This window comes from Dama dama, chromosome X (assembly GCF_033118175.1).
Source record: "Dama dama isolate Ldn47 chromosome X, ASM3311817v1, whole genome shotgun sequence".
NCBI lineage: Eukaryota > Metazoa > Chordata > Mammalia > Artiodactyla > Cervidae > Dama > Dama dama.
This window is the reverse complement of record NC_083714.1, coordinates 140,012,462-140,024,892: the sequence shown is the minus strand read 5'-3', so window position 1 is coordinate 140,024,892 and position 12,431 is coordinate 140,012,462. Positions and strand designations below refer to the sequence as shown.

The window sequence follows — 12,431 nt, the reverse complement described above, 5'->3', positions numbered from 1 at the left end:
CTGCCTGCAATGCGGGAGACCTGGGTTCAATCCCTGGGTCAGGAAGATCCCCTGGAGAAGGAAATGGCAACCCACTCCAGTACTCTTGCCTGGAAAATTCCATGGACTGAGGAGCCTGGTTGACTACAGTCCATGGGGTCACAAAGAGTCGGACATGACTGAGCGACTTCACTTTCACTTACTCTGCATATAAGTTAAATAAGCAGGGTGATAATATACAGCTTTGATATACTCCTTTCCCAGTTTGGAACTGGTCTATTGTTCCATGACCAGTTCTAACTCTTGCTTCTTACACCTGCATACAGATTTTGCAGGAGGCAGGTAAGGTGGTCTGGTATTCCCATCTCTTTCAGAGTTTTCCAGTTTGTTGTGATTCACACAGTCAAAGGCTTTGGGATAGTCAATAAAGCAGAAGTAGGTGTTTTTCTGGAATTCCCTTGCTTTTCTCAGTGATCCAGTGGTTGTTGGCAATTTGATCTCTGGTTCCTCTGCCTTTTCCAAATCCAGCATGAACATCTGGAAGCTCACAGTTCACGTACTGTTGAAGCTTGGCTTGGAGAATTTTAAGCATTACTTTGCTAGCATGTGAGACGAGTGCAATTGTGTAGTAGTTTGAGCATTCCCTGGTATTGCCTTTCTTTAGGATTGCAATGAAAACTGACCTTTTCCAATCTTGTGGCCACTGCTGAGTTTTCCAGATTTGCTTGCATATTGAGTGCAGTACTTTCACAGCATTATCTTTTAGGATTTGAAATAGCTCAACTGGAATACCATCATCTCCACTAGCTTTGTTCAAAGTTATGCTTCCTAAGGCCCACTTGACTTTGCATTCCAGGATGTCTGGCTCTAGGTGAGTGGTCATACCATCGTGGTTATCTGGGTCATGAAGATCTTTTTTGTATAGATCTTCTATGTTCTTGCCACCTTTTCTTAATATCTTCTGCTACTGTTAGGTCCATACTATTTCTGTCCAATAATTTATTGTTCCCATCTTTGCATTAAATTTTCCCTTGGTATCTTTAATTTTCTTGATGAGATCTCTAGTCTTTCCCATTCTATTGTTTTCCTCTATTTCTTTGCATTCATAACCAAGGAAGGCTCTCTTCTCTCTCCTTGCTATTCTTTGGAACTCTGTATACAAATGGGTATATCTTTCCTTTTCTCCTTTGCCTTTAGCTTCTCTTTTCTCAGCTATTTGTAAGGCCTCCTCAGACAACCATTTTGCATTTCTTTTTCTTGGGGATAGCCTTGAGCACTGCCTCCTGTACAATATCACGAACCTCTGTCCATAGTTCTTCAGGCACTCTGTCTATCAGATCTAATCCCTTGAATCTACTTGTCATTTCCACTGTATAACTGTAAGGGATTTGATTTAGATCATACCTGAATGGTCTAGTGGTTTTTCCTACTTTCTTCAATTTAAGTCTGAATTTGGCAATAAGGAGTTCATGATCTGAGCTACAGTCAGCTCCTGGTCTTATTTTTTCTGACAGTATAGAGCTTCTCCATCTTTGACTGCAAAGAATATAATCAGTCTGATTTCGGTATTGACCATCTGGTGATGTCCATGTATAGAGTCTTCTCTTGTGTTGTTGGAAGAGGGTATTTGCTATGACCAGTGCGTTCTCTTGGCAAAACTCTGTTGGCCTTTGCCCTGCTTCATTTTGTACTCCAAGGCCAAATTTGCCTGTTACTCCAGGTATCTCTTGACTTCCTAGTTTTGCATTCCAGTCCCCTATAATGAAGAGGACATCTTTTTTGGGTGTTAGTTCTAGAAAGTCTTGTATGTCTTCATAGAACTGTTCGACTTCAGCCTCTTCAGCATTAGTGACTGGGACATAGACTTGGATTACGGTGATGTTGGATGGTTTGCCTTGGAAACGAACAGAGATCATTCTGTCGTTTTTGAGATTGCACCCAAGTACTGCATTTTGGACTCTTGTCGACTATGAGGGGTACTCCATTTCTTCTAAGGGATTCTTGCCCACAGTAGTAAATATAATGGTCATCTGAGTTAAATTCGCCCATTCCAGCCCATTTTACTTCACTGATTCCTAAAATGTCGATGTTCACTCTTGCTATCTCCTGTTTGATCACTTCCAATTTACCTTGATTCATGGACCTAACATTCTAGGTTCCTATGCAATATTGTTCTTTACAACATCAAACTTTACTTCCGTCACCAGTCATGTCCACAATTGGGTGGTGTTTTTGCTTTGACCCTGTCACTTCATTCTTTCTAGAGTTATTTCTCCATTCTTCTCCAGTAGCATATTGGGCAGCTATCAACCTGGGGAGTTCATGTTTTAGTGTCATATCTTTTTGCCTTTTCATACTGTTCATGGGGTAAATGAAGCTTGTAAATGAATCCTTACTTTGTGAAGGTTAGGATTGCCTCAGATTTAAAGTAAGTGACTTCTTAAAATTTGCTTCCCCCCCCTTTTATGGAATGTGAACATGTTAAGTGACTTTTCTTTGAATTATAGTGATTCCATTGATTGCCTCAGATTTAGAAATACCTTCCTTAGTTACAGAAAGGAGATTAAAGAGTATTAGCTTAAGAGACTAGAAATTGTTGTCCTGGCTTTGGTCCTGCCTTAGATTGTTCAACCTCGGAGCCTACTGCTTCACTAAACAATAGGAATGTAGTGTCAACCAGCTCTGAGGTTCTTTCTGGGTTACCGAGTCTTTTTTTTTTTTTTTGGCTGTAGAAGCTTTATTCATAATAGCCGGAAACTTGAAACAACCTAGGTATCCGTCAGTTGTTGTTCAGTCACTAAGTCATGTGCAATTCTTTGTGACCCCATGAACAACCTGGCTGATCCAGGTTCTTGCCGTACTCCCTTGGTTGTGGTGTACCACACTGTAGCCCTCAGGCTGTCTCCCAGGTTCTGACCTCTGAAGGCTGAGCCTCAGCTCACAGGGTGTGGAAACCTTTCCTTTTTCACATTTCCCTCACACGGGTGCAGGTCCACTCCTAATTCCTTCCTTTTTTTTTTTTTTCTTCCATTCTACCCAGTTACCTAGAGTTTTTCTTGCCCTTCTGTTAAGTCTGAGGTGTTTAGTTGATGTTTTTGTAGTAGTGAGAATCATTCCACATGCACATGTGTTTGTGGGAGAAGGTGACCCACATGACCATGACCTACTCCTCCACCATCTTGATCCCATCCCCCAGAAAGTTTTTATATTTGTGCGTTAACCTATAGTTTTGCCTTGAGCACTCCATCCTCAAGTCTGAATGTCTAGTACTTTGAACAGGGAAATGAAAGGGCTTAGTATATTTTATGAAATCTTTGAACCAACTTCATTAACTTTGTTAAATCACTGCTATTGAAATAGACTTCAGATGCTTTTCGCCAAGCCAGATGAATTCTGCTGTCACTAGACTGATTTCCCTCCTGGGTAACAAATCAAATTTGTCAATGAATCTCCTAAGAATCCTTTAAGAAGCAGATACATTGGCGAGTGATTCCAGTGAGTTCCTGGAACCCTGTAAGTAAAGGGCTGGTCCAGTTGCTTTGTCTGAAACTTCAGTGCTCAGCAAGGAGTTATCCCCACCCTCTCTTCTCCTGCTGCTGCTGAGGGCTAGGGGAGATTCACTTGCACTTCTTATAGATGGACGGAGTGTGCCAAGGCAGTTCGAGAGAGATGGCCTCCATCATGCTGGCGACATGCCTCATGTGGACGGCGCTACAGCCCCTGTACCCACCAGGCCCATCTCGTTTCAGTACTCGGGTGAGTTTTCCTCTGCTTTAACTAACGAGGTATGTCAATAATAACATTTCATATTGCTTTCTTTCTATCTGTTTGCTTCCTTCATACCTTAAAAAGTTACGATGGTTAACCTGTTATATTTTAGTCTTCAAAACAGTGATGACCCTGAAAGAAAAGTGGTCATTATATCCTTCCCTCCCATCTGGCCCACTTTCTCTTCCTGTCTCTTCTACAGACTCCCCCTTCCCTCACCAGCGTGTGGAAGCAGTTCAGGCCTTGGCCAGTGGACAGGTCCTTTTCTCTCCTTGGACCAAAGTGTTGAAGCATTGTACACACCCTTCCTCAAGTAAAACCACCTACTAGTAAAACCATCCTCCCCCAAAGCTGTGCAAAGCCTCTTGTAGGCAGTGTGAAGTCACCGTACTCAGGAACAGGAAGAATTGCTGACGGAAGAAAGATTGTGAGAGGGTTGATTTTGCTGAGTCCAGTGTAAATCACTGTGGAAAACATCCATTCAGGATGGCTTGCTCAAGAGCTTTTTCTATGCCAGGCACTTTCCCGGGGGCTGGGCATCCTGCAGTCAAGCAGCCCCTGCTTTGTGGAGCTTCTCAGGGTGGGCAGGTTGTGGAGGAGGGGATGGTCAGCAAGCCATCACCAAGGAGCCCCAGTCAGTAGGGATGGTGGCAGCCATCTGGAGGAGATGGTAATAAAAATAACAGAGTAAGAGAAACCAACTGAGGAGATAGGTGTTCTGCCTCTGAGAGGTACTAGATAGTATAATAAGGTCTTCTAAAATGAGTATTCAGAAGTGTGGCTGCACCATTCAGGAGTGACCCTTCTCCCCCAGGAATGAGCAGAAGATTGCCTTTCTGCCTGTGGAAATGAGTACTGGCTGCCTCCGGTAGTCAGGTTCATGGCCAGGATCAAGGGCCAGACAAGCCTGTGTTGTCTCCCATTGGTGGCGTGGAACCAGGGCCCGGCACAGAGATTCAGAGTCCTCTGGTGAACTAGAGAATTCGTCTGTTTCTGCACACTGTTGGGGGTGGGGGGTAGCATGGGTCAGAGATGAGGTTTTTCAGCCAGGGCTGGAGGAGAAAGGTCACACAAGCATCAGCGGGGTTGGAAGGTGATTGAACCATGAGGTACAGGGACTTGAGCTGTGGGCTCTCTGGAGTCAGCAAATGAAGCCTGGGCCGTGCCAGACGGAACGGAAATTGATGCACGCCATTGTGGGCAAGGCAGGCACTGGAGAGGTTCCCTGCCCCTGTGGGGGTACTGGGGTACACTAGGGTGGGGGCTCACCTGGTAGGAGGGGGGAGTCCCCGGGGAGAGATGGGGAGGGAGTACGTCGAGTTGGGGAGACTGTGGGAGCAAAGGCGGGGGCAGAGAAGAGCAGCTGGAGTCAGGTGATAGTGAACGTGCCGGGGGGGTGTGTGTGTGGAGGTCGGATGTGCAAAAGTGATGGTGATGGTAGAGGAAGTCAGTCTGATAGGAAAAGACCAGTTGTTGGGGCCTTGGCTGCCATGGTCTGGACTCGACTGGAGCAGAGACAGCGCTCAGTGCCTCCCTCCCTTCTCTTTGGGAGGTGACTGGTGCTAAGGAAGCATACAGGCTTGAAGGCTGAGAGACTGGTGTCAGGGAGTACAGAGACTGTGGTGTTGGTACTCTCGGTGAAGGGTGGTCAGGACCCTCACTGCAGCAGCAGGACGAGGAGAGGTGGGAGCCCGAAGCCCTGGAGGTTGGTGGACAGAGCGTAGAGTGAGCTCGGCAAAGGAAGCCAGCGTTGTGGGATTGCCATATGCAGGTGGCAGGGAACTTCCCCGTAGAAGCATTGGTGTGAGGCCAGAGAGGCCAGAGAGGGACAAGAGAAAACATGGGGGATGATGGGGACAGAGGCAGCCCCAAACCCCAGGGAGGCATCCGCCTGGAGGGAATGGAGTGATGGCCAGGCGTCCTGAGCAGGGAGGGGAGGGTGGTTGGTGGTTTTGTCCTGCTCTGGGCAGGAGACTCTTGCACCCCTGTGGAAGTAGTGTGGGGGTAATGACCAGAACGCTGTGGGAATAAATGGGGACAAGTGATCGGGTCAGAATGCTAAGGATCCGGCGGGCTCAGAACCAGATGCAGAGGCAGAAATACAGGGCTCCCCTCGGTGAGGAAGGAGGGGCTGGGGACACAGTTGAGAGGTGCGCAGGGCGTGCTGCCAGGTCTGGGGCTGAGGGCTTAGAGGCCAGCAGAGGTGGCTGACAGTTGCACCGTCTCCCTGGGGCTCAGCAAGACCCCTGCGTACCCATCCCGCGTTTGTCTGAAAAATCTGCTGCCAGAAGCTATTTGTTCTTTATTTTCTGTCCCATTAGGTGTCAACCAGAAATCACTTGGAGAACAGAAGGAAGAAGAAAAACTCCGAGAACAGCAGGCGAGGGAACGAAGGCAGGGACAAGAGCAGAGGCAGAGCGAGTGGCGGGAAACTCTGCAGAGGGAGCGGCGAGAACTTGAGAAGCTGGAGCAGGAGAGGGTAGTGATGCTGGTGGGAGAGGGAGTCCCCTGTGTCTCCAAGTCCTAGGAGGAGTGGGGAAGTGAACCAGCCTTAGGCGGCCTGAGGACAGCTGTGGAGCACACAGGCCTTCTGGTTCAGGGTAGAGGGCCAGCCCAGTCCCGTGCATCCTCATCTGGTCCTGAAAACAGGCTCATGAATGAGGAGGACCTTGTTTTGCAGTTGATTTTCTCATTGTAAATGAGGTTAAAAAAAGAGCCTCTTGCTTCAGGGCTCCCCTGTCCTCTTTTCTTTGATGTGCTCTGGTCCCAGAGCAGATGTAATCTGGTCCCAGATTACTCAGGCCACTTCACTTGTGCCCCTTTGATGGTAGCAGTGACTTCAATTAAAAAACAGTTCTCTGGCATGCAGGTTGTAGGTAAAGGATCAGGATTACAGTACTGGGTTTTTCAACCCTTAGAAGTTCTAAAAGAGGTATAGTTCCTATTCCGGTACCCATCTGTTTCAGAGGCTAATTGAAGAATCATTGAAGTTGGAAATTGAAAAAGAATACGAATCAAGTGTTCAGGAAATGAAAGACAAATCTAAATCTGTTTGTGGTGAAAATCCTCTAGAGAAATACATGAAAATCCTGCAACAGAATCCAGACCAGGACACCACGGATAAGGTGCTGATGCTGTGGATGGGCGTCTGTGGGTGGGGAATGCTGAGGGCTTCTCTGTTTTACTTGAAACTGAAGTGGCTCAGTCGTGTCCGACTCTTTGCAACCCCATGGACAGTAGCCTAGAATGCTTCTCCGTCCATGGGATTCTCCAGGCAAGAGTACTGGAGTGGGTTGCCATTTCCTTCTCCAGGGGATCTTCCCGACCCAGGGATTGAACCCGGATGTCCCGCATTGTAGGCAGACGCTTTACCGTCAGAGCCACCAGGGAAGTCCTGGTTTACTTAAAAACCTTGTGATAAAGATCTGCCATCTCCATTGGAGACAAAGGGAAAAGCATAGAGAATCTGAAGGTCACATAGAGTTCCAGCCTTTTCAATATCTGACACTCCTGACAAATCATGGCTTTTGTTTGAGTAAAAGATTGAAAAAGTTTTGATTTGTCAAAGTTTGTAAAAGTTGGGATATCTTATTATTTTCAGAACAAGAAATAAATAAAATGAAAGCTCTATGATTGAATAATGAATGAGTTAGTTAGTCCTGAGACAGTAATATTTTATCTAAGTCTAATGTACTATGTTGAGAATACCTTCCAGTAGCTTATTCTGATGTGCTTGCTGAATGTCATGTTTAAAAGTCACTGCTTTTATAGACTCAATTACTTATACATTTCAAAAACAGTTCTTAGAGAATTCATAAAGTTTTGAATATACATCTAATTGCAAAATTCCTCTCCCCCTGCCTCGTTGTGTCAGAGTTCCAAAAAGGTGTTCAGAGAGAGCTCACAATTGGACACGCTGCCATCTAGTGACAAAGATGAAAGGTATGGTGTCCCCAACATTGTGTTCTTATGCAAACCATTTATCATATTGCTGGTTCATTCTCAGCTAGGGGAACGTTCCGATATTTGAGTCTGCCTGTAACTGAATCAGTCAAAATGACTGACTGCAAAAAAAAATCTATTGCATTTTATTAACCTGTCAAATTACTGATAAAAATCATGAGCAAGGGCAGAACCCCACAGGAAAGGAATGAGAACATGATAGATCACAGAATAAACTTGACAAGAATATAACAGATTAAAAAAATTTTTGTCTTTCCCTGATTTAGTTTTGCAGCCTTTTCCCATGAGGAACCAGATGACATTTGGTAGCCGTGTTTGCTGCCCAGCTTCTTACTCCGATATCATAATTAACGGCCTGTGAGTTCTCTGTAGTGAGACAAACTGCTCAATAAAAATCATGTGAAATCCAGTGTGATTTTTTTTCTTACTTCTATTTGCTACTATAGTATATAAATGAAAAATAATCTAGTCAAGTGACACCTCTTCAGGGTTTCTCATTCTTAGGCCTTTCATTACACTGAAATGAGCTGCTATTTTTTCCCTCCATTTTTGTCTTAGGTTATATCTTCTTGAGAACTTATCTTATTGGTCAAGTTCTAGGCCTCCCTTTTCGAACTTTCAGTTGTGTCCCTTCCTCTTAAGTGTTGGGCTCCCACCTGTCAAACAGGAGGCCATCTTCCCTGACATTCTCCTTATGGTTTGTCCCTGAAAATACAAACACATGTTTTTCTATTCTAGAGTTTCAGTGCTAACCAGTGGTCACCCAGAGCATAACACAGGCAGGGTCTGTCTACTCTGTCTTTCCAGTGAAACCCTAGAGGATTCCTTCCTCTTTACATATTCATATTGGGCTAGTTGTCTTTGCTGGTGATGCTTGTTTGGCCATTAAGTTCCATACTAAAACAGGAAGGAGATTTGGGGGTGTTTATTATTCCTTAGGCTTCTAATGATCAAACTACTGCACAATTGCACTCATTTCACATGCTAGCAAGGTCATGCTCAAAATCCTCCAAGCTAGGCTTCAACAGTACGTGAACCGAGAACTTCCAGATGTGCAAGCTGGATTTAGAAAAGGCAGAAAAACCAGAGATCAACTTGCCCTAGCATCTGTTAGATCATAGAAAAAGCAAGAGAATTCCAGAAAAACATCTGCTTCATCTGCTTCTACTTCAGCCTCTGACTGTGTGGATCACAACAAACTGTGGAAAATTCTTAAAGAGATGGGAATACCAGAATACCTGACCTGCCTCCTGAGAACTCTGTATGCAGGTCAAGAAGCAACAGTTAGAACTGGACATGGAACAACAGACTGGTTCAGAATTGAGGAAAGGAGTACATCAAGGCTGTATATTGTCACTCTGCTTATTTAACTTATATGCAGAGTACATCATGTGAAATGCCAGAGTCGATGAATCACCACATGGAATCAAGATTGCGAGGAGAAATATCAATAAGCTCTGATATGCAAGTGACACCACTCTTTTTTTTTTTTTTTTACAAGCAAGTGACACCACTCTTATGGCTTAGAAAGCAAAGAGGAACTAAAGAGACTTATTGAAGGTGGAAGAGGAGAGTGAAAAGCTGGCTGAAAACTCAGCATTCAGAAAACTAAGATCATGGCATCCGGTCCCATCACTTCATGGCAAATAGATGGGGAAATAATGGAAACAGTGACAGACTTTATTTTCTTGGGCTCCAAAATCACTGCAGATGGTGACTGCATCCATGAAATTAAAAGACACTTGCTCCTTGGAAGAAAAACTATGACCAACCTAGACAGTATATTAAGAAGCAGAGATATTACTTTGCTGACAAAGGTCCATCTAGTCAAAACTATGGCTTTTCCAGTAGTCATGTATGAATGTGAGAGTTGGAGTTGTTGGATTGAGTTATTGGAGTTCTTTATATGTTTTGAATATTATCCCCTTATCAGAAACGTGGTTTGTAAATATTTCTTCCATTATATAGATTGCCATCTCATTTTGTTTATTATTTTCTTTACTGTGCAAAATGGTTTTGATTTCTCACTTGTTTGTTTTTCTTTTTGGTGTGACATCAGAGTCCTCATCAAAACCAGTGTTTACCCTGTATGTTTTCTTCTAGGAATTTTATAGGTTCAGGTCTTATGTCTTCAAGTCTTTAATCCATTTTGAGTTGATTTTTGTGTTTGGTGTGAAATAGGGGTCAGGTTTCATTCTTTTGCATGTGCCTATACAATTTTCCCAACACTACTTACTGATGAGACTGTTCTTTCCCTCTTACATAGTCTTGGCTCCTTTGTTGGAAATCAGTTGACCATATATACATAGGTTTATTTCTGGGCTCCATATTCTGTTCTGTTGATCTATGTGTGTGTTTTTATGCCAGTACCATACTGTTTTGATTACTGCACTTCGTGATATAGGTGCTTTTATATTGGTTGCATAAATATTTACAAATGTTAAATGTTTTGCTGAACTGACCTCTATATCATTACATTATGACCTCCTTTGTATTGTTACAGTCTCTGGCTTAAAGTCTACTTTGTATGATAAAAGTATAGCACCTCTGCTTTCTTTTGACTTCTATTTGCATAGAATTTTTCCCTCTGCTTTTAAAATTTTTTTTCAATATTACTATGTTTTTGTCTCATTTATGGATGTTCTTTTGTTGTGGTGGCAGTGGGGCAGGGGGGAAGGAAACTTTCTTCATGCATGCACAAAGTGTGATGGTGACCGAGGATGATGCTGAAAATTGCTCAACCTCCTTGGGCTGGCTGAGGCTGACCTATGGTGAAACTTGGAAGTGAACTCCAGTCCCCGGAATCAGCCAAGCATGGGTCAGGAAGCATGTTGGGAAGGGAGGAATCTGTCCCCTACCCGTAGTCATACCCCATCCAGGGACATTCAGAAATAATCTTGCCGGCTCCTCAGTCAGCCCCAAGTGGAGAAATGTGCACCAGGAAGATCGGGACCAGCGACAAGTATCTGCACAGCCATCCAGATACATCCTGCTCATGAGTTGCCAGCTGTCTTCTCCCTTCATTTTCAATCTGGTTTTTCCTTAAAGCTACAGTTGAGTCTCTTGTGGGCAGCATTATTTATGGGTCTTTTGTTGTTGTTGTTTTTATCCATTTGTCCACCTTTTTTTTAATTGAGGTAAAGTTACTGTACAATGTTATGTTTCAAGTGTACATAAAAGTGATTCAGTTCATTCTGTTTTTCAGAGTCCATTTAAAGTAATTTTTGATAGGTATGTAACTTTTGACATTTAATTTTTTTATTGTTTTGTATTCCTTTGTTTTTTCTTGTTTTGTGATTTGATGGTTTTCTGTTATGTTATGCATAGATTTATCTTTTGTGTATCTTCTATAGCTTTTCACTTTGCTGTTACCCTGGGGATTACATAAAACATATTTATAACAGTTTAACCTGATAACAACTTAATTTTGAACATATACAAAGGCTGTACATTTATAACTTCTTGCCATTTTGTATTTGATGTCACAATTTATATCTTTTTACATCATGTATCCACTGACAAATTATAGTTATTTTCAATCCTTTTGTCTTTTAATTTTTATGCTAGAGTTTCAAGGGATTTACCTACCACCATTACAACATTAGAGTATTTTGACTTTATATTTACCAGTGAGTTTTGTACTTTGATAGGTTTTCTGTCACTAATTAGCATCTTTTCATTTTAGCTTGAAGAACTTCTTTTAACATTTCTTGTAAGACTGCTCTGGTGGTGGTGAACTCTCTCTAGCTTTTGCTTGTTGGGAAATCTCTCTCAACTTTAGTTGTGAGGCACAGCTTAATTGGCTATAGTATCCTTGCTTGGAAGTTTTTCTCTTTGAACAGTTTGAATACATCATTTCAATATCCTCTGGCTTGCACATTTTCTGCTGATAGTCTCCCAGGTATTCCCTTATATGTAACAAGTTGTTTTTCTCTTGGTGTTTTTCAGATTGTTTCCTAGTCTGTAGCTTTTGAAGATTCAAAATTAATGTATCTCGGGGACTTCTCTGGAAGTCCAGAGGTTAAGACTTCATGCTTCCACTGCAGGTTCAGTCCCTGGTCAGCCAAACAAACAAAATATTGTGTTTCAGTGTTTATCTCTTTGGATTCTTTTGTTTTTGGAACTCTGTGGACTTTGTGGATCTGAATATTTCTTTCCCCATATTAGGGAAGTTTTCAGCCATTATTTGTTTCAATAAGTTTTCTGCCCTTGTCTCCTTCATTGACCTCTATAATATGTATAGTTGGTTTACCTGATGGTGTCCTGTAGGTCCCTTAAATTATCTTAATTCTTTTTCATTTTTTTTCCTATTTGCTCCTCTAACTGGATAAATTCCAGTGACTGTCTTCAAATTTGCTTACCCATTTGTTTAGTCTGCTATTGAACCCGTCTGTTGACTTTTCAGTTATTCTTCAACTATGTGATTTGTTTGGTGCTTTTAGATATATTATTTGAAATTCTCACTTTGTTCATGCATTGTTATCCTAATCTTGGTGAGCATCTGCATGACTGTTACTTTGAACTCTCAGGTGAGTCACTTATTTCCCTTTCATTAAAGTCTATTTCTGGAGTTTTATTCATTTGGAATATAGTGTATTTCTTCTTCATTTTCCTTGTCTGTGTTGGTTTCTGTACTTTAGATAAAACAGCCACCTCTCCCAGTCTCAACAGAATGGTCTCTGTGGGAGATGAACTTTGTCATTCAGCCCAGCCCAAGCTTT

The 12,431-nt window shown here is 42.8% G+C and overlaps 1 protein-coding gene across 5 annotated transcripts in view; it reads left to right on the top strand.

Moving 5' to 3' along the window:
• The window catches only part of OFD1 (OFD1 centriole and centriolar satellite protein), a 63,402-nt gene extending 55,283 nt beyond the window's left edge, over positions 1–8,119 (top strand). For 4 of the 5 annotated variants that reach the window (XM_061137350.1, XM_061137348.1, XM_061137347.1 and 1 more), the window contains exons 19-23: positions 3,616–3,735; positions 6,069–6,226; positions 6,714–6,872; positions 7,622–7,689; positions 7,977–8,119. In XM_061137350.1, the coding sequence (XP_060993333.1) occupies positions 3,616–3,735; positions 6,069–6,226; positions 6,714–6,872; positions 7,622–7,689; positions 7,977–8,019 (548 nt within the window). In that variant the 3' untranslated portion in view covers positions 8,020–8,119. The remainder of the gene's footprint in view (positions 1–3,615; positions 3,736–6,068; positions 6,227–6,713; positions 6,873–7,621; positions 7,690–7,976) is intronic. The other variant, XM_061137351.1, reaches the window with a different exon arrangement.
• The last annotated feature ends 4,312 nt before the right edge of the window (positions 8,120–12,431 follow it).